This window comes from Bufo gargarizans, chromosome 6 (genome assembly GCF_014858855.1).
Source record: "Bufo gargarizans isolate SCDJY-AF-19 chromosome 6, ASM1485885v1, whole genome shotgun sequence".
Lineage (NCBI taxonomy): Eukaryota > Metazoa > Chordata > Amphibia > Anura > Bufonidae > Bufo > Bufo gargarizans.
The window spans coordinates 377,867,654-377,891,346 of NC_058085.1; the positions used below are offsets into that span (position 1 = coordinate 377,867,654).

A 23,693-nucleotide genomic window follows, 5' to 3' on the forward strand; every position below is an offset into this window, starting at 1 on the left:
CTGGAGGACCAACCTCTATCCATACTGGAGGACCAGTCTCTATACTGGAGAACCAGACTCTATCCATACTGGAGGACCAGCTTCTATCCATACTGGAGGACCAACCTCTATCTATACTGGAGGACCAGTCTCTATCCATACTGGAGGACCAGCCTCTATACTGGAGAACCACTTTTTCTGGGTTTGAACCACTTACCATTGATGAGACTGTAAGTGACTATGGAGTGCTCAGATAGAAGACCTGGCTGGAAGTGGTAACCCCACGGTAGGTGTCTGCGTAATGACCCATCTTTGGACATCCGGCACTGGGGCAGGTTCTGCAGCCACTCTGGAATATAAAGGGGTGATATTAATGCATGTGTCATACATGACCGGTTCAGTGCATCATCCTGAACACATGTACTGCATACAGAAAATCCGAGAATTTACAGCACACAGTAAGGAAAACGCTGGGCCCAAGAGCTTATATTCTAGATTGTCACGGCCACGGTTATGGCCGTGACTCCTTGGGAGCCGCATACAGTTGCCCGCGGTTTGGGTTGTTGTGTCAACCGCAGCTGAGGCATAATGTAGTTAGCCTCAGTGCGGTTGCCGCGGACAACAGCTTTGTGTGCGGTTCCCTTGGAGTTGTGTGCGGGTGTGTATGCACTTTTTGTATGTCTGTGTGCACTGTGTTGTTTTGGTGTGCACTGACATCATTCCCTGCACTGTGGTTGCCCGTGGCAACGTTTGGTTGTAGTGTGTGTACATGTGGTGGCACTGTCCCGGCCCTCGGGCTGACTCCCAGGACATAGTTGCCACCCATGTCGTTGCCGGCGGCCACAGCCACAGTGTGTGCTGGATTTGGACACTTCCCCTTTATGTTATGTTTTCCCTTCTGTGGTATTGGAAGGGTTAACTCCCTTTCTGTGTGTGTGAGTCACGGGGTGTGTCTGATTGTTGGGTGTGGCCTCTGGGCCCTATATAGCCTCTGTGTTTGCTATGGCTCAGTGGGTTGCTTCAGCCATGCTTGCTGGAGCAGCCTCTTGTGTTTCTATCTGCCAGTGAGAGCCACCCCTGTGGTCATAAAGATATTGTCGTTATGTTTATGTCTTGCTGTGTGTGATGTGGAATGTTATGTTCTGTTGGGACCTTTCTATGTGTTTGGTGCAGCTTACGGTTCTGGATTCCTGTTTGCGCAGGGATCCAGTCAGCAAGGCTGTGACAGGTTGGTGGAACTAGTTAGTTCACCTGCCATATCCATAAGACTGTTGGTGTTTCCCCTTCCCTTGCAGCTTGGCCAGTGAGACCCCTGTTCCTCCGTGTCTAGAAGGAACAGGCTGTCTTACCCTGACTCCTAGCCCAGGGACCGGACGGAGGGTGAGTTAGGGATCTGAGGTTCCTGCGCATGGGTCCTCCTACCATCAAGGTCGGCCCATGCAGGTTAGGAGTTAGGGTCAGGTTAGGGACGCGATAGGAGGTGACCTGCTCCCTAATCCTGTTGTCCTGGTTAAGCAGCGACCATCTTCCTTCATTGCACGGCTGAGGGTTTCCCCCATCCTCAGCCGTGACATAGATACAAGAAGCTTCTCTGCAGCACAGTACAGACATGTTCACTTACAGAGTAGGTGTTCCAGTTTGAGCAGGAGTAGCTCACAAAGGTGTTGGAGTTGGTGATGCTGTCGGTGTAATACCTGATGGCACTGTTATGGTTGCAAGTAATAAAGTTGACGACCCCTGCAAAGAAGATCCAGAAAACATAGAGTTACACCTAAAGAAGACTACACCTATAGAGTGTTATATACACAGGGTTACACCTATAGAATGTTATATATATACAGGGTAACACCTATAGATGGTTATAGGGTAACGCCTATAGAGCGTTATATATACAGGGTTACACCTATAGATGGTTATATGCACAGGGTAACACCTATAGAGGGTTATATATACAGGGTAACACCTATTGAGAGTTATATACACAGGGTTACACCTATAGAGGGTTATATATATACAGGGTAACACCTATTGAGAGTTATATATAGAGGGTTACACCTATAGAGGGTTATATATACAGGGTTACACCTATAGAGGGATATATGTATATGGTTACACCTAGAGAGGGTTATATATACAGGGTTACACCACTACCACCACCATGCTTCACTGATGAGGTGGTATGCTTGGGACCATGAGCAGTTCCTTTCCTTCTCCATACTCTTCTCTTCCCATCACTCTGGTACAAGTTGATCTTGGTCTCATCTGTCCATAGGATGTTGTTCCAGAAATGTGGTGGCAAGTGAAATGCTCAATCGGATTCAGGTCCGGTGATTGACTCGGACATTGCATAACATCCCACTTCTTTCCCTTAAACTCTTTGGTTGCTTTTGCAGGATGCTTTGGGTGATTGTCCATCTGCGCTGTGAAGCGCCGTCCAATGAGTTCTGAAGCATTGGGCTGAATATGAGCAGATAATATTCCCCGAAACCCTTCAGAATTCATCCTGCTGCTTTTGTCAGCAGTCACATCATCAATAAATACAAGAGAAGCAGTTCCATTGGCAGCCATACATGCCCACGCCATGACAATACCACCACCATGCTTCACTGATGAGGGGGTATGCTTAGGACCATGAGCAGCTCCTTTCCTTCTCCATACTCTTCTCTTCCCATCACTCTGGTACAAGTTGATCTTGGTCTCATCTGTCCATAGGATGTTGTTCCAGAACTGTGAATGGCTTTTCTAGTCTTGGCAATACTCTAATCTGGCATTTCCTGTTTTTTGAGGCTCGCCAATGGTCTTCCATCTTGTTGGTGAACCCCTCTCTACTTCAACTATGGTGAAGTCTTCTACCTTTATTGGTCACCTTTGACACACCATACACCTTACCTTCCCTGGGGTTCTTGATCTTGGCCAACTGTTGTAGAAGGGTGTTTTCTTCACCAGGGGAAAGAACTTCTTCGCTCATCCACCACAGTTGTTTTCCCGTCTGCGGTCGTCTTCCGGCGCTTCTTTTGGTGTTGCTGAGCTCACCGGTGCTGTTCCTTCTTTTTAAGAATGTTTCCCCCAAACCAGTTGTTTTGGCACGCCGCCTAATGTTTTTTGCTATCTCTCTGATGGGTTGTGGTGTTTTTCAGCCTAATGATGGCTTCACTGTATAGTGACCGCTCTTGGATCTCATCTTGAGAGTTGACAGCAACAGATTCCAAATGCAGATAGCAGACTGGAAATGACCTCTGGACCTTTTTATCTGTAATTGGGGATAATGAGGGAATAACACACACCGGTCCATGCCGGACAGCCGAGAAGACAATTGTCCCATTACTTCTGGTCCCTTAACAAGTGGTTGAGGCACATATGCAACTGCTGTAATTCCTGCACCGTTCACCTGATCTGGATTGTAAATCCCTCAAATTACAGCTGACAGTCTGCAGAGTAAAGCTGACAGTCTGTGGGTTAAAGCAGACAGTCTGCAGGTACACGGTCTGCAGGTGCAGGAGAGCCGACAGTCTGCAGGTAGAGGAACGCCGACAGTCTAGCTAGCTAGAGCCGACAGTCTGCAGGTAGAGCCGACAGTCTGCAGGTAGAGCACATCTTGTTCGTTTTTATTTCACATCCATTGTGGTGGTGTATAGAGCCAAAAATGTTAGAATTGTGTCCATGTCCCAATATTTATGGACCTGACTGTATATATATATATACAGTACAGACCAAAAGTTTGGACACACCTTCTCATTCAAAGAGTTTCTTTATTTTCATGACTATGAAAATTGTAGATTCACACTGAAGGCATCAAAACTATGAATTAACACATGTGGAATTATATACATAACAAAAAGTGTGAAACAACTGAAATATGTCATATTCTAGGTTCTTCAAAGTAGCCACCTTTTGCTTTGATTACTGCTTTGCACACTCTTGGCATTCTCTTGATGAGCTTCAAGAGGTAGTCACCTGAAATGGTCTTCCAACAGTCTTGAAGGAGTTCCCAGAGATGCTTAGCACTTGTTGTCCCTTTGCCTTCACTCTGCGGTCCAGCTCACCCCAAACCATCTCGATTGGGTTCAGGTCCGGTGACTGTGGAGGCCAGGTATCTGGCGCAGCACCCCCATCACTCTCCTTCATGGTCAAATAGCCCTTACACAGCCTGGAGGTGTGTTTGGGGTCATTGTCCTGTTGAAAAATAAATGATGGTCCCAACTAAACGCAAACCGGATGGAATCGCATGCCACTGCAAGCTGCTGTGGTAGCCATGCTGTTCAGTATGCCTTCAATTTGAATAAATCCTTTCAACAGTGTCACCAGCAATAGCCACCCCCCACACCATCACACCTACCTACTCCGCATGCCTTTCACAGGTGGGAACCGAGGCACTGTAGAGTCCATCCGTTCACCTTTTCGGCGTCACACAAAGACATGGTTGGTTTGAACCAAGATCCTCAAATTTGGCACTCATCAGACCTAAGCACAAGATTTCCACATGTTCTAATGGTCCATTCCTTTTGGTTCTATACGCCCAAACAATTTGTCTCTTTTCTGCGTGGTTCCCTTGTTCTCTTAGCAGTGGTTTTCCTAGCAGATATTTCTACCATGAAGGCTGATTCCACACAGTCTCTCTTAACAGTTGTTCTAGAGATGTGTCTTGCTGCTAGAACTCTGTGTGGCATTGACCATGGCTCCTCTAATCTGAGCTGCTGTTAACCTGCGATTTCTGAGGCTGGTGACTCGGATGAACTTATCCTCCGCAGCAGAGGTGACTCTTGGTCTTCCTTTCCTGGGGCGGTCCGCATGTGAGCCAGTTTCTTTGTAGCGCTTGATGGTTTTTGTGACTGCACTTGGGGACACTTTCAAAGTTTTCCCAATTTTTCGGACTGACTGACCTTCATTTCTTAAAGTAATGATGGCCACTCGTTTTTCTTTACTTAGCTGCTTTTTTTTTATGCCATAATACAAATTCTAACAGTCTATTCAGTAGGACTATCAGCTGTGTATCCACCTGACTTCTCACAACGCAACTGATGGTCCCAACCCCATTTATAAGGCAAGAAATCCCACTTATTAAACCTGACAGGGCACACCTGTGAAGTGAAAACCATTTCAGGTGACTACCTCTTGAAGCTCATCAAGAGAATGCCAAGAGTGTGCAAAGCAGTAATCAAGCAAAAGGTGGCTACTTTGAAGAACCTAGAATATGACATATTTTCAGTTGTTTCACACTTTTTTGTTATGTATATAATTCCACATGTGTTAATTCATAGTTTTGATGCCTTCAGTGTGAATCTACAATTGTCATAGTCATGAAAATAAAGAAAACTCTTTGAATGAGAAGGTGCGTCCAAACTTTTGGTCTGTACTGTATATAATTATACAGTATATATAGGGTCCTGCAGTATATATAGGGTTACACAGTATATATAGGGTTCTGCAGTATATAGGGTCCTGCAGTGTATATATAGAGTTCTGCAGTATATATAGGGTTACACTGTATATATAGGGTCCTGCAGTTATATATATATATATATATATATATATATATAATGTTATACAGTATATATAGGGTTCTGCAGTATATATAGGGTTCTGCAGTGTGTATATAGGGTCCTGCAGTATATATATATATATAGGGTTATACAGTATATATAGGGTTCTGCAGTATATATAGGGTTATGCAGTGTGTATATAGGGTCCTGTAGTATATATAGGGTTACACGGTATATATAGGGTTCTGCAGTGTGTATATATAGGGTTATACAGTATATATAGGGTTCTGCAGTATATATAGGGTCCTGCAGTATATATAGGGTTACACAGTATATATAGGTTCCTGTAGTATATATAGGGTTCTGCAGTATATATAGGGTTATATAAAGAGAGTTGGTGCCTCTCCACTAATTACCGCTCCAGATATCCTCCACATTGACGTTGGGGATTTGTATGTTCTGAGGACACCCGGGCATGTGGACCCCTCCATTAGGGAAGAAGTCCAAGTGACCAACGAGCTGGCTCATTCCAAAACCTGAAAGATACAGGAAAGAGGCTTAGATACAGAGATTAGATACAATCAGAGATTAGATACAATCAGAGATTAGATACAATCAGAGATTAGATACAATAAGAGACTAGATATATAGATTAGATACAATCAGAGATTAGATACAATCAGAGATTAGATACAATCAGAGATTAGATAGATCCAAGACTAGAGACAATGAAAGATTAGATACAATCTGGATACACTCAGAGGCTAGACACGGTCTTAGCGACATTTGATGCTTAGATACAGTGAGAGGATTGAATACTTTTACAGGCTTGGATACAGTCAGATGCTTAGATACGGGTCCGGCCTCACGTTCAGGTTTCCATCAGGAGTCATGTTTGTTCTCAATACTTTCTCTACTTCTTGATCCAAACCTGATATTATGGACTTGATAAAAAACTGCAGGTGGAGCCGTCCCCTCAGAGGCTTAGATACACTTGAAGGTTTAGATACATTTGAAGGCTTAGCCGCTGAGGTACTGACCCAGGGTGGGGACCAGAGGACCGGAATCTGTGTGAATGACATCGACAAGAGTAGCATCGGACGGGTCCAGCCTGACCTCTATGGGGGTGTTCTGGAAGTAGGGTTCAGCGGGGTCCAGGCCTGAGGGACGATGCACAGTACAATTGTGAATTCAGCTTTGAATGTGACTGGAGTACAATACATTTTGTGACAATAGAACTGTGAATGCAGATTTGAATGTGTATTTAGTATAACACAATGTGACAGCAGAATTGTGAGTGCAGATTGTGATGTTACTGGAGTATAATAGATTATGTGACAGTAAAATTGTGTAAGCAGCTTTGGATGGTACCGGAGTACAGCACATTATGTGATACTTGAATTGACAATGTAGATTTGGATGTAACTGTGGTATAGCACATTATGTGACAGTTGAATTGCGAATGTAGATTTGGATGTGACTGGAGTACATCAACACTAAAGGTTAGACTTGTAAGTCCTTTGACCTCCTATGAAGGTTGCGCTATCATTCTGGCTGACACCTCCTGACCTGAGATCCTGGAGATGCCCTTCTTCCTCTTCCCGGCCTCCCCGGCAATGTGTGCGCCCAGGCTGTGCCCAATCAGGTGGACGTTGGCAGGAGAATAGCCGAAGTTTGACTAAAAAATGAGAAAAAAAGGGAAGAGATTTTAGAAGAGAAAAGCAGCCGGAATAAATGAGGCGGAAAGTGTAAGGACTATGGTGAGGACCCCGAGGAACTGTACTTTATATTATTATGGGGCACTGTGTGTGGTATTATTATGGGGGCACTGTGTGTGGTATTATTATGGGGCACTGTGTGTGGTATTATTATGGGGCACTGTGTGAGGTATTATTATGGGGCACTGTGTGTGGTAATATTATGGGGCACTGTGTTGGTATATTATGGGGCACTGTGTGGTTATTAGGGGCACTGTGTGTGGTAAATTATGGGGGCACTGTGTGAGGTATTATTATGGGGCACTGTGTGAGGTATTATATGGGCACTGTGTGGTATATTATGGGGGCACTGTGTGAGGTATTATTATGGGGCACTGTGTGTGGTATTATTATGGGCACTGTGTGGTATTATTATGGGGCACTGTGTGAGGTATTATTATGGGGCACTGTGTGGTATTATTATAGGCACTGTGTGAGGTATTATGGGGCACTGTGTGAGGTATTATTATGGGGCACTGTGTGAGGTATTATTATGGGGCACTGTGTGTGGTATTATTATGGGGGCACTGTGTGAGGTATTTTATGGGGCACTGTGTGTGGTATTATTAGGGGCACTGTGTGTGGTATTATGATGGGGGCACTGTGTGGTATTATTATGGGGCACTGTGTGAGGTATTATTATGGGGCACTGTGTGAGGTATTATTATGGGCACTGTGTGTGGTATTATTATGGGGGCACTGTGTGAGGTATTATTATGGGGCACTGTGTGTGGTATATTATGGGCACTGTGTGGGTATTATGATGGGGGCACTGGTGTGGTATTATTGGGGCACTGTGTGTGGTATTATTATGGGGGCACTGTGTGAGGTATTATTATGGGGGCACTGTGTGAGGTATTATTATGGGGCACTGTGTGTGGTATTATGATGGGGCACTGTGTGTGGTATTATTATGGGGGACTGTGTGAGGTATTATTAGGGGCACTGTGTGTGGTATTATTAGGGGGCACTGTGTGTGGTATTATTATGGGGCACTGTGTGTGGTATTATTATGGGGCACTGTGTGAGGTGGTATTATGGGGCACTGTGTGAGGTATTATTATGGGGCACTGTGTGTGGTATTATTATGGGGGACTGTGTGTGGTATTATTATGGGGGCACTGTGTGTGGTATTATTATGGGGCACTGTGTGTGGTATTATTATGGGGCACTGTGTGTGGTATTATTATGGGGGCACTGTGTGTGGTATTATGGGCACTGTGTGAGGTATTATTATAGGCACTGTGTGTGGTATTATGTTGGGGGCACCGTGTGAGGTATTATTATGGGGCACTGTGTGTGGTATTATTATGGGGCACTGTGTGAGGTATTATTATGGGGCACTGTGTGAGGTATTATTATGGGGCACTGTGTGTGGTATTATTATGGGGCACTGTGTGAGGTATTATTATGGGGCACTGTGTGTGGTATTATTATGGGGGACTGTGTGAGGTATTATTATGGGGCACTGTGTGTGGTATTATTGGGGCACTGTGTGAGGTATTATTATGGGGCACTGTGTGGTATTATGATGGGGGCACTGTGTGTGGTTATTATGGGGCACTGTGTGTGGTATTATTGATGGGGGCACTGGTGTGGTATTATGATGGGGGCACTGTGTGTGGTATTATTATGGGTGCACTGTGAGGTATTATTATGGGGGACTGGTGTGGTATTATGATGGGGGCACTGAGTGAGGTATTATTATGGGGCACTGTGTGGGTATTATTATGGGGCACTGTGTGTGGTATTATTATGGGGCACTGTGTGTGGTATTATTATGGGGCACTGTGTGTGGTATTATGATGGGGCACTGTGTGAGGTATTATTATGGGGCACTGTGTGTGGTATTATTATGGGGCACTGTGTTGGTATTTGATGGGGGCACTGTGTGTGGTATTATTATGGGGGCACTGTGTGAGGTATTATTATGGGGGCACTGTGTGAGGTATTATTATGGGGCACTGTGTGTGGTATTATTATGGGGGCACTGTGTGTGGTATTATTATGGGGGACTGTGTGAGGTATATTATGGGGCACTGTGTGTGGTATTATTATGGGGGCACTGTGTGTGGTATTTATGGGGCACGTGTGTGGTATTATTATGGGGGCACTGTGGGGTTATTATGGGGCACTGGTGAGGTATTATTATGGGGCACTGTGTGTGGTATTATTATGGGGCACTGTGTGTGGTATTATTATGGGGCACTGTGTGAGGTATTATTATGGGGGCACTGTGTGAGGTATTATTATGGGGCACTGTGTGAGGTATTATTATGGGGCACTGTGTGTGGTATTATTATGGGGCACTGTGTGTGGTATTATTATGGGGCACTGTGTGTGGTATTTATGGGGGCACTGTGTGAGGTATTATTATGGGGCACTGTGTGGTATTATTATGGGGCACTGTGTGAGGTATTATTATAGGCACTGTGTGTGGTATTATGTTGGGGGCACTGTGTGAGGTATTATTATGGGGCACTGTGTGTGGTATTATTATGGGGCACTGTGTGAGGGTATTATTATGGGGCACTGTGTGAGGTATTATTATGGGGCACTGTGTGTGGTATATTATGGGGGCACTGTGTGAGGTATTATTATGGGGCACTGTGTGGTTATTATGGGGACTGTGTGAGGTATATTATGGGGCACTGTGTGTGGTATTATTATGGGGGCACTGTCTGGGTATTATGGGGGCACTGTGTGTGGTATTATGATGGGGCACTGTGTGTGGTATTATTATGGGGCACTGGTGTGAGGTATTATGATGGGGGCACTGTGTGTGGTATTATGATGGGGGCACTGTGTGTGGTATTATTATGGGTGCACTGTGTGAGGTATTATTATAGGGGACTGTGTGGTATTATGATGGGGGCACTGAGTGAGGTTTATTATGGGGCACTGTGTGTGGTATTAATGGGGCACTGTGTGTGGTATTATTATGGGGCACTGTGTGTGTATTATGATGGGGCACTGTGTGTGGTATTATTATGGGGGCACTGTGTGTGGTATTATTATGGGGGCACTGTGTGTGGTATATGATGGGGGCACTATGTGAGGTATTATGATGGGGGCACTGTGTGAGGTATTATTATGGGGCACTGTGTGTGGTATTATGAGGGCACTGTGTGTGGTATTATTATGGGGCACTGTGTGGTATTATGATGGGAGCACTGTGTGGTATTATTAGGGGCACTGGTGAGGTATTATTATGGGGGCACTGTGTGAGGTATTATTATGGGGCACTGTGTGAGGTATATTATGGGGCACTGTGTGAGGTATTTATGGGGCACTGTGTGTGGTATATTATGGGGCACTTGTGTGGTATTATGATGGGGGCACTGTGTGTGGTATTATTATGGGGGCACTGTGTGTGGTATTATTATGGGGGCCACTGTGTGTGGTATTATGATGGGGGCACTATGTGAGTATTATGATGGGGGCACTGTGTGAGGTATTATTATGGGGCACTGTGTGGTATTATGATGGGGCACTGTGTGTGGTATTATTATGGGGCACTGTGTGTGGTATTATGATGGGGCACTGTGTGGGTATTATTATGGGTGGGGCACTGTGTGTGGTATTATTATGGGGGACTGTGTGAGGTATTATTATGGGGCACTGTGTGTGGTGTTATTATGGGGCACTGTGTGTGGTATTATATGGGGCACTGTGTGTGGTATTATTATGGGGCACTGTGTGTGAGGTATTATTATGGGGGCACTGTGTGTGGTATTATATGGGGCACTGTGTGTGGTATATTATGGGGCACTGTGTGTGGTATTATTATGGGGCACTGGTGTGATATTATTATGGGGCACTGTGTGTGGTATTATTATGGGGCACTGTGTGTGGTATTATATGGGGCACTGTGTGTGGTATTATTATGGGGCACTGTGTGTGATATTATTATGGGGCACTGTGTGTGGTATTATTATGGGGCACTGTGTGTGGTATTATTATGGGGCACTGTGTGGTATTATTATGGGGCACTGTGTGTGGTAATATTATGGGGCACTGTGTGTGGTATTATTATGGGGCACTGTGTGGTATTATTATGGGGCACTGTGTGGTATTATTATGGGGGCACTGTGTGTGGTATTATATGGGGCACTGTGTGTGGTATTATTATGGGGCCCTGTGTGTGGTATTATTATGGGGCACTGTGTGTGGTATTATGATGGGGCACTGTGTGTGGTATTATTATGGGGCACTGTGTGTGTATTATTATGGGGGACTGTGTGGTATTATTATGGGGCACTGTGTGTGGTATTATTATGGGGCCTGTGTGGTTATGATGGGGCACTGTGTGTGGTATTATTATGGGGCACTGTGTGCGGTATTATGATGGGGCACTGTGTGTGGTATTATTATGGGGGCACTGTGTGTGGTATTATGATGGGGGCACTGTGTGTGGTATTATTGATGGGGGCACTGTGTGTGGTATTATTAGGGGCACTGTGTGTGGTATTATTATGTGTGGGCACTGTGTGTGGTATTATTATGGGGCACTGTGTGCGGTATTATGATGGGGCACTGTGTGTGGTATTATTATGGGGCACTGTGTGTGGTATTATTATGGGGCACTGTGTGTGGTATTATTATGGGGCACTGTGTGTGATATTATTATGGGGCACTGTGTGTGGTATTATTATGGGGCACTGTGTGTGGTATTTTGATGGGGCACTGTGTGTGGTATTATTATGGGGCACTGTGTGTGGTATTATGATGGGGGCACTGTGTGTGGTATTATTATGGGGCACTGTGTGTGGTATTATTATGGGGCACTTATGGGGCACTGTGTGTGGTATTATAGGGGGACTGTGTGAGGTATTATTATGGGGCACTGTGTGGGTATTATGGGGCACTGTGTGTGGTGTTATTATGGGGCACTGTGTGTGGTATTATGATGGGGCACTGTGTGTGGTATTATGATGGGGGCACTGTGTGGTATTATTAGGGGCACTGTGTGAGGTATTATTATGGGGCACTGTGTGTGTGGTATTATTATGGGGCACTGTGTGTGGTATTAGATGGGGCACTGTGTGAGGTATTATTATGGGGGCACTGTGTGGTTTATATGGGGCACTGTGGTGGTATTATTATGGGGCACTGTGTGTGGTATTATTATGGGGCACTGTGTGTGGTATTATTATGGGGCACTGTGTGTGATATTATTATGGGGCACTGTGTGGTATTATTATGGGGCACTGTGTGTGGTATTATTATGGGGCACTGTGTGTGGTATTATTATGGGGCACTGTGTGTGGTATTATTATGGGGCACTGTGTGTGGTATTATTATGGGGGCACTGGTGTGGTATTATTATGGGGCACTGTGTGTGGTATTATGATGGGGCACTGTGTGTGTTTATTATGGGGGCACTGTGTGTGGTATTATAGGGGCACTGTGTGTGGTATTATATGGGGCACTGTGTGTGGTATTATTATGGGGCCTGTGTGGTATTATTATGGGGCACTGTGTGTGGTATTATTATGGGGCACTGTGTGTGTATTATGAGGGGCACTGTGTGAGGTATTATTATGGGGCACTGTGTGTGGTATTATATGGGGCACTGTGTGTGGTATTATGGGGGCACTGTGTGTGGTATTATTATGGGGCACTGTGTGTGGTATTATTATGGGGCACTGTGTGTGGTATTATTATGGGGCACTGTGTGTGGTATTATTATGGGGCACTGTGTGTGGTATATTATTATGGGGCACTGTGTGTGGTATTATATGGGGCACTGTGTGTGGTATTATTATGGGGCACTGTGTGTGGTATTATTATGGGGCACTGTGTGTGGTATTATTATGGGGCACTGTGTGTGGTATTATGATGGGGCACTGTGTGTGGTATTATTATGGGGCACTTGTGTGGTATTATTGGGGGCACTGTGTGTGGTATTATTATGGGGCACTGTGTGTGGTATTATTATGGGGCACTGTGTGTGGTATTATGATGGGGCACTGTGTGTGGTATTATTATGGGGCACTGTGTGTGGTATTATTATGGGGCACTGTGTGTGGTATTATTATGGGGCACTGTGTGTGGTATTATTATGGGGCACTGTGTGTGGTATATTATGGGGCACTGGTGTGGTATTATTATGGGGCACTGTGTGTGGTATTATTATGGGGCACTGTGTGTGGTATTATTATGGGGCACTGTGTGTGGTATTATTATGGGGCACTGTGTGTGGTATTATTATGGGGCACTGTGTGTGGTATTATTATGGGGCACTGTGTGTGGTATATTATGGGGCACTGTGTGTGGTATTATTATGGGGCACTGTGTGTGGTATTATTGGGGCACTGTGTGTGGTATTATTATGGGGCACTGTGTGTGGTATTATTATGGGGCACTGTGTGGGTATTATTATGGGGCACTGTGTGTGGTATTATTATGGGGCACTGTGTGTGGTATTATTATGGGGCACTGTGTGTGGTATTATTATGGGGCACTGTGTGTGGTATTATTATGGGGCACTGTGTGTGGTATTATTATGGGGCACTGTGTGTGGTATTATTATGGGGCACTGTGTGGTATTATTATGGGGCACTGTGTGTGGTATTATTATGGGGCACTGTGTGTGGTATTATTATGGGCACTGTGTGTGGTATTATTATGGGGCACTGTGTGTGGTATTATTATGGGGCACTGTGTGGTATTATTATGGGGCACTGTGTGTGGTATTATTATGGGGCACTGTGTGTGGTATTATTATGGGGCACTGTGTGTGGTATTATTATGGGGCACTGTGTGTGGTATTATTGGGGCACTGTGTGTGGTATTATTATGGGGCACTGTGTGTGGTATTATTATGGGGCAATTATGGGGCACTGTGTGTGGTATTATTATGGGGCACTGTGTGTGGTATTATTATGGGGCACTGTGTGTGGTATTATTATGGGGCACTGTGTGTGGTATTATATGGGGCACTGTGTGTGGTATTATTATGGGGCACTGTGTGTGGTATTATTATGGGGCACTGTGTGTGGTATTATTATGGGGCACTGTGTGTGGTATTATTATGGGGCACTGTGTGTGGTATTATTATGGGGCACTGTGTGTGGTATTATTATGGGGGCACTGTGTGTGGTATTATTATGGGGCACTGTGTGTGGTATTATTATGGGGGCACTGTGTGTGGTATTATTATGGGGGCACTGTGTGTGGTATTATTATGGGGCACTGTGTGAGGTATTATTATGGGGCACTGTGTGTGGTATTATGATGGGGCACTGTGTGTGGTATTATTATGGGGCACTGTGTGTGGTATTATTATGGGGCACTGTGTGTGGTATTATTATGGGGCACTGTGTGTGGTATTATTATGGGGCACTGTGTGTGGTATTATATGGGGCACTGTGTGTGGTATTATGGGGACTGTGTGTGGTATTATGGGGCACTGTGTGTGGTATTATTATGGGGCACTGTGTGTGGTATTATTATGGGGCACTGTGTGTGGTATTATTATGGGGCACTGTGTGTGGTATTATGATGGGGCACTGTGTGTGGTATTATTATGGGGCACTGTGTGTGGTATTATTATGGGGCACTGTGTGTGGTATTATGATGGGGCACTGTGTGTGGTATTATTATGGGGCCTGTGTGGTATTATTATGGGGCACTGTGTGTGGTATTATATGGGGCACTGTGTGTGGTATTATTATGGGGCACTGTGTGTGGTATTATTATGGGGCACTGTGTGTGGTATTATTATGGGGCACTGTGTGTGGTATTATTATGGGGCACTGTGTGTGGTATTATTATGGGGCACTGTGTGTGGTATTATGATGGGGCACTGTGTGTGGTATTATTATGGGGCACTGTGTGCGGTATTATGATGGGGCACTGTGTGTGGTATTATTATGGGGCACTGTGTGTGGTATTATGGGGCACTGTGTGTGGTATTATTATGGGGCACTGTGTGTGGTATTATTATGGGGCACTGTGTGGGTATTATGATGGGGCACTGTGTGGGTATTATTATGGGGCACTGTGTGTGGTATTATATGGGGCACTGTGTGTGGTATTATTATGGGGGCACTGTGTGTGGTATTATGATGGGGCACTGTGTGTGGTATTATGATGGGGCACTGTGTGTGGTATTATGTGGGGCACTGTGTGGTATTATTATGGGGCACTGTGTGTGGTATTATTATGGGGCACTGTGTGTGGTATTATTGATGGGGCACTGTGTGTGGTATATTATGGGGCACTGTGTGGGTATTATGATGGGGCACTGTGTGTGGTATTATTATGGGGCACTGTGTGTGGTATTATGATGGGGCACTGTGTGTGGTATTATGATGGGGCACTGTGTGTGGTATTATTATGGGGCACTGTGTGTGGTATTATGATGGGGCACTGTGTGTGGTATTATTATGGGGCACTGTGTGTGGTATTATGATGGGGCACTGTGTGTGGTATTATTATGGGGCACTGTGTGTGGTATTATTATGGGGCACTGTGTGCTGTATTATGATGGGGCACTGTGTGTGGTATTATTATGGGGCACTGTGTGTGGTATTATTATGGGGCACTGTGTGTGGTATTATTATGGGGCACTGTGTGTGGTATTATTATGGGGCACTGTGTGTGGTATTATTATGGGGCACTGTGTGTGGTATTATTATGGGGCACTGTGTGTGGTATTATTATGGGGCACTTGTGTGGTATTATTATGGGGCACTGTGTGGGTATTTGATGGGGCACTGTGTGTGGTATTATTATGGGGCACTGTGTGTGGTATTATTATGGGGCACTGTGTGAGGTATTATTATGGGGCACTGTGTGTGGTATTATTATGGGGCACTGTGTGTGGTATTATGATGGGGCACTGTGTGGGTATTATTATGGGGCACTGTGTGTGGTATTATTATGGGGCACTGTGTGTGGTATTATGGGGCACTGTGTGTGGTATTATTTGGGGGCACTGTGTGTGGTATTATTATGGGCACTGTGTGTGGTATTATTATGGGGCACTGTGTGTGGTATTATTATGGGGCACTTGTGTGGTATTATTATGGGGCACTGTGTGTGGTATTATTATGGGGCACTGTGTGGTATTATATGGGGCACTGTGTGTGGTATTATTATGGGGCACTGTGTGTGGTATTATTATGGGGCACTGTGTGTGGTATTATTATGGGGCACTGTGTGTGGTATTATTATGGGGCACTGTGTGTGGTATTATTATGGGGCACTGTGTGTGGTATTATTATGGGGCACTGTGTGTGGTATGTGTGTGGTATTATGATGGGGGCACCTGTTGTGTATTTATTATGGTGCAACTGGTGTGTGGTATTATTATGGGGCACTGTGTGTGGTATTATTATGGGGCACTGTGTGTGAGGTGCAGTATATAGGTGAACCCCTTGCAGTAATATTCGGACTGCACCCACTTCCCAGGTGGCCGATCCTGTGCTGCGGATTTTTTGCAGTGTATGGCCCCGTGCCAATCGCTCACATTGGGAGGCTGCGTTACCTGCAGGATGTTCACGAAATACGCCACTTCTGCGCCCACCACGCGGATGTTGTTAGAGGCCTGAGAGTACAGGGTGCGGGAGCCGCCGCTCCAGTCCACGCAGATGCAGTTGGAGTCCTCAATCTGGAACAGTTTCTGCAGGAGGAAACAAATCCCCTGTTATATGTGCATACAGGACATTACTGGTGACTGCAGGGGCCATGGGGGCCCTGACTGCTTCCAAGTAGCAGAATTCTGAATGCAGCTCTGGATGCGCAGACTCCCTAATCCAGGAAGACACAGCCCCGTACCCTGCATATGTTAGACAGCCAGGAAGCTTCTCCGCTGTCAATGAAGCCGTGGATCACAAAGCGAGTTTTCTTGGTAGCTCGGAAGTTGGATGAAGAGATGGAGGAGGGATTGGTGGCGCTGATCAACTGGAAGGAGAGGACACAGAATGATCAGGACCTGGAGCAGGAGACTGGCGGCTAGAACCAGGGGAGTCTACACCCTGGAGATGGACTAACAGGAGCCTCACCTGGAAACTGTTCTGATTACTCCTGGTGTAAAGCAGGAACCGTGTATTAATTTGTTCTGGGCTCCATGGTAATTTAGTGAAGGGTCTCTCTACAGTCCCAGCCCAAGGCTTCAAATCATTGAAGCAACCGATTCTGTTATAACAAACCTCAGCGCCTGCGAGAAAAACGTACATGAGAAAACATGTACAGATATGAGTTATATCCTGTATTATACCACAGAGCAGCACTCACTATTCTGCTGGTGCAGTCACTGTGTACATACATTACTTATCCTGTGTTACATCCTGTATTATACCCCAGAGCTGCACTCACTATTCTGCTGGTGGAGTCACTGTGTACATACATTACTTATCCTGTACTGATCCTGAGTTACATCCTGTATTATACTCCAGAGCTGCACTCACTCTTCTGCTGGTGCAGTCACTGTGTACATACATTACTTATCCTGTACTGATCCTGAGTTACATCCTGTATTATACTCCAGAGCTGCACTCACTATTCTGCTGGTGCAGTCACTATGTACATACATTACTTATCCTGTACTGATCCTGAGTGACATCCTGTATTATACTCCAGAGCTGCACTCACTATTCTGCTGGTGCAGTCACTGTGTACATACATTACTTATCCTGTACTGATCCTGAGTTACATCCTGTATTATACTCCAGAGCTGCACTCACTATTCTGCTGGTGCAGTCACTGTGTACATACATTGCTTATCCTGTACTGATCCTGAGTTACATCCTGTATTATACTCCAGAGCTGCACTCACTATTCTGCTGGTGCAGTCACTGTGTACATACATTACTTATCCTGTACAGATCTGAGTTACATCCTGTATTATACCCCAGAGCTGCACTCACTATTCTGCTGGTGCAGTCACTGTGTCTATACATTACTTATCCTGTACTGATCCTGAGTTACATCCTGTATTATACTCCAGAGCTGCACTCACTATTCTGCTGGTGCAGTCACTGTGTACATACATTGCTTATCCTGTACTGATCCTGAGTTACATCCTGTATTATACCCCAGAGCTGCACTCACTATTCCGCTGGTGCAGTCACTGTGTACATACATTGCTTATCCTGTACTGATCCTGAGTTACATCCTGTATTATACTCCAGAGCTGCACTCACTATTCTGCTGCTGGAGTCACTGTGTACATACATTGCTTATCCTGTACTGATCCTGAGTTACATCCTGTATTATACTCCAGAGCTGCACTCACTATTCTGCTGGTGCAGTCACTGTGTACATACATTACTTATCCTGTACTGATCCTGAGTTACATCCTGTATTATACCCCAGAGCTGCACTCACTATTCTGCTGGTGCAGTCACTGTGTACATACATTACTTATCCTGTACTGATCCTGAGTTACATCCTGTATTATACCCCAGAGCAGCACTCACTATTCTGCTAGTGCAGTCACTGTGTACATACATTACTTATCCTGTGCATATCCTGGGTTACATCCTGTATTATACCCCAGAGCAGCACTCACTATTCTGCTAGTGCAGTCACTGTGTATATACATTACTTATCCTGTGCTGATCCTGAGTTACATTCTGTATTATACTCCAGAGCTGCACTCACTATTCTGCTGGTGCAGTCACTGTGTACATACATTACTTATCCTGTACTGATTCTGAGTTACATCCTGTATTATACTCCAGAGCTGCACTCACTATTCTGCTGGTGCAGTCACTGTACATACATTACTTATCCTGTACTGATCCTGAGTTACATCCTGTATTATACTCCAGAGCTGCACTCACTATTCTGCTGGTGCAGTCACTGTGTACATACATTACTTATCCTGTACTGATCCTGAGTTACATCCTGTATTATACCCCAGAGCAGCACTCACTATTCTGCTAGTGCAGTCACTGTGTACATACATTACTTATCCTGTGCATATCCTGGGTTACATCCTGTATTATACTCCAGAGCTGCACTCACTATTCTGCTGGTGCAGTCACTCTGTACATACATGATTTATCCTGTACTGATCCTGAGTTACATCCTGTATTATACCCCAGAGCAGCACTCACTATTCTGCTGGTGCAGTCACTGTGTACATACATTACTTATCCTGTACTGATCCTGAGTTACATCCTGTATTATACTCCAGAGCTGCACTCACTATTCTGCTGGTGCAGTCACTGTGTACATACATTACTTATCCTGTACTGATCCTGAGTTACATCCTGTATTATACTCCAGAGCTGCACTCACTATTCTGCTGGTGCAGTCACTGTGTACATACATTACTTATCCTGTGCTGATCCTGAGTTACATCCTGTATTATACTCCAGAGCTGCACTCACTATTCTGCTGGTGCAGTCACTGTGTACATACATTACTTATCCTGTGCTGATCCTGAGTTACATTCTGTATTATACTCTAGAGCTGCACTCACTATTCTGCTGGTGCAGTCACTGTGTACATACATTACTTATCCTGTACTGATCCTGAGTTACATCCTGTATTATACTCTGGAGCTGCACTCACTGTTCTGCTGGTGCAGTCACTGTGTACATACATTACTTATCCTGTACTGATCCTGAGTTACATCCTGTATTATACTTCAGAGCTGCACTCACTATTCTGCTGGTGCAGTCACTGTGTACATACATTACTTATCCTGTGCTGATCCTGAGTTACCTCCTGTATTATACTCCAGAGCTGCACTCACTATTCTGCTGGTGCAGTCACTGTGTACATACATGACTTATCCTGTACTGATCCTGAGTTACATCCTGTATTATACTCCAGAGCTGCACTCACTATTCTGCTGGTGCAGTTACTGTGTACATACATGACTTATCCTGTACTGATCCTGAGTTACATCCTGTATTATACTCCAGAGCTGCTCTCACTATTCTGCTGGTGCAGTCACTGTGTACATACATTACTTATCCTGTACTGATCCTGAGTTACATCCTGTATTATACTCCAGAGCTGCACTCACTATTCTGCTGGTGCAGTCACTGTGTACATACATTACTTATCCTGTGCTGATCCTGAGTTACATCCTGTATTATACTCCAGAGCTGCACTCACTATTCTGCTGGTGCAGTCACTGTGTACATACATTACTTATCCTGTGCTGATCCTGAGTTACATCCTGTATTATACTCCAGAGCTGCACTCACTATTCTGCTGGTGCAGTCACTGTGTACATACATTACTTATCCTGTACTGATCCTGAGTTACATCCTGTATTATACTCCAGAGCTGCACTCACTATTCTGCTGGTGCAGTCACTGTGTACATACATTACTTATCCTGTACTGATCCTGAGTTACATCCTGTATTATACTCCAGAGCTGCACTCACTATTCTGCTGGTGCAGTCACTGTGTACATACATTACTTATCCTGTACTGATCCTGAGTTACATCCTGTATTATACTCCAGAGCTGCACTCACTATTCTGCTGGTGCAGTCACTGTGTACATACATTACTTATCCTGTACTGATCCTGAGTTACATCCTGTATTATACTCCAGAGCTGCACTCACTATTCTGCTGGTGCAGTCACTGTGTACATACATTACTTATCCTGTACTGATCCTGAGTTACATCCTGTATTATACTCCAGAGCTGCACTCACTATTCTGCTGGTGCAGTCACTGTGTGCATACATTACTTATCCTGTACTGATCCTGAGTTACATCCTGTATTATACTCCAGAGCTGCACTCACTATTCTGCTGGTGCAGTCACTGTTTACATACATTACTTATCCTGTACTGATCCTGAGTTACATCCTGTATTATACTCCAGAGCTGCACTCACTATTCTGCTGGTGCAGTCACTGTGTACATACATTACTTATCCTGTACTGATCCTGAGTTACATCCTGTATTATTCTCCAGAGCTGCACTCACTATTCTGCTGGTGCAGTCACTGTGTACATACATTACTTATCCTGTACTGATCCTGAGTTACATCCTGTATTATACTCCAGAGCTGCACTCACTATTCTGCTGGTGCAGTCACTGTGTACATACATTACTTATCCTGTACTGATCCTGAGTTACATCCTGTATTATACTCCAGAGCTGCACTCACTATACTGCTTGTGCAGTCACTGTGTACATACATTACTTATCCTGTACTGATCCTGAGTAACATCCTGTATTATACTCCAGAGCTGCACTCACTATTCTGCTGGTGCAGTCACTGTGTACATACATTACCTATCCTGTACTGATCCTGAGTTACATCCTGTATTATACTCCAGAGCTGCACTCACTATTCTGCTGGTGCAGTCACTGTGTGCATACATTACTTATCCTGTACTGATCCTGAGTTACATCCTGTATTATACTCCAGAGCTGCACTCACTATTCATTGACCTCCGGACTTTATTGATAGTTTTTGGAGTTTTTACCTTTCACGGCGTTGAGAAAGAAAATACCAATGGTCCAAAGGAGCAACATCTAGAGAGAGAACATAGAGAGGATTATAGCTCCCCCTGGCGGTGGCTGTGGTGAGTGCAGTGTATGACATGCAGTGTATCACTCACCTTTATGCCTGCACAGCCGCTGTCAGCTGCACATTCGCAGCTCCTCACAGATTATATAGCCCTGGCTGTATGGGGGGGGGGGGGGGGGGGGGAGCGGTCCCATTAATGATTAAAATGCATTTATATAACCTTTCTATTTATACATCTGTTGCTGTGAGAATATTGAACGGCAGCTCTAGAGGGGCGACCGATACGGAATATCTGTGTCTATGTGATACTATATAGAAAGCTGATACAGTCTGCAGGTCTGAAACATGGCTGCAACAATCGGGAACCTAAAGCGTAAAATACCACCCAATGTATTTCCCCAAAAGCTGTCCCTCTGAGTTGGCCACCAATAGAGGCTCATTTTCTCTCCTCGTCTTCCAGTTGTCCATGGAGATGGTGGCCTAGGAGGGGAGCTGCAGGACATAGCTGAATTCAGGAGGACACGTCGCTGGCCAGGTATTACTTCTGATAGGTAATGTGCCCAGCCCGCGGTAGAGATGGGGGCTCGGGTGGCCCTCTGGGCATCAGTCCACCGGGAAATTTCCCTGTAAGGTCTATGGCCAATCCGCCCCCCTGGCAACAATCCTGGATTTCAGATGTCCGAAATGCGTCAGCAGAGCTGGATTCTAGATAAATCAAACTTTGGCTTCACATTTGTAGCTTAATGCGAAGGTGACCTTTAATCACGTGACATTAAAATTATAAGCTTCAATATGAAATGCCAGTGAGGATAGGGTTAAGTGTAAGATCACTGCTGCGGGCAGATATGTCTGAGCGCACAGCATATTCGTATACATACAATGAGACGGCTGACACCAATCTGCCACACTCATGCAGAATGTCAATGGGCATTCCATAGCTGTAGGTTGTAAACAGCACTGTGGCTATGCTGCCACTTAGTGGCTAATTGTATTACTGCTATTGCATAATGTGCTCTTATGTGCACAGGAACTTTTGGTCACATGATCTAATTATGCAGGTCCTCAAGCCAAAATGTGAAATGATAAACAGAAGTGCAGGCAAGTGAGACACAGGAGGACCTGAGAGAATGGTGTGTGCTGGGAATAAGCTGCTGCAGGCAGATCCAGCCATACTCCTGCAGTACAGTCAGCTAGCAGGTGGAGGTACTCATCCTTACCAACATTTAAAGGGCTCTCCAGGCATTTAATATTGATGACCTCAGGATATCAGATCTGTGGGGGTCCGACCCTCTGCTGATCAGCTGTACGAAGGGAAGGCATTTGCGCACGTGCCATAGAAAGAGAGAAGGGAGACGGCACATGCGCACCGTGAGCGCCTTCCCTTCATACAGCTGATCGGTGGTGGTGCCGGATGTTGGACCCCCATTGATCAGAGAAGCCCGGAGAAACCCCTTTAAACGTTGGTATATTTAGGGCATCTAAATACTGCCCCCATGGAACACCCCAACGCCACATGGAAACGTCTATTTATGGGTGGGGCTATCTATAGCTCTGCCCATTTTTTGCTTGCGATGAGGACAGTCCTGGAAAATATGGGACAGTTGGCACTTATGGGCACACCACCTCCGGGCATAGACAGGGCCCTGCAATGTAGAGGGGCTGCCTGGAGTACGGATAGCCAACTTGTGTTTCCTAATTTCATCGGCCAGAAGCAGCTATTGACCTGTAAATAAGTTAGGAGGACCACAAAGACCAGCCAGCCTGCCGCAGGATAAGCTTCAATTGTGTCTGCTGGAAGGAGATGGCGACTGCTAAGTGCATTTATCAAACCGATTGCCTCTGCCCTCGCTAAGAGACTGCAACCATTAAGTCAGTTGTCTCTTGTAAGATGTCTGTAACCACCAAGCGTGCTGCCCCCGTGAGACCAGCCTAGAGACAGGGGCCACATATACCACTCAGGGCCCAAAAGATCTCCTTTAACCTCTGTATGATAAGGTATGGCGTGGTAATACTACA

The 23,693-nt window shown here is 45.2% G+C and overlaps 1 protein-coding gene across 1 annotated transcript; it reads right to left on the reverse strand.

Moving 5' to 3' along the window:
- Window positions 1-217: 217 nt before the first annotated feature.
- Window positions 218-21,682, reverse strand: LOC122942601 (pancreatic triacylglycerol lipase-like). The gene is made up of 9 exons (XM_044300274.1): window positions 21,634-21,682; window positions 17,230-17,384; window positions 17,003-17,128; window positions 16,713-16,847; window positions 7,029-7,137; window positions 6,500-6,619; window positions 5,876-5,995; window positions 1,601-1,716; window positions 218-328 (listed from the first exon to the last, which is right to left on the reverse strand). The coding sequence occupies exons 1-9, from the start codon at window positions 21,680-21,682 to the stop codon at window positions 218-220; spliced, it is 1,041 nt and encodes a 346-aa protein (XP_044156209.1).
- Between the last annotated feature and the right edge of the window lie 2,011 nt (window positions 21,683-23,693).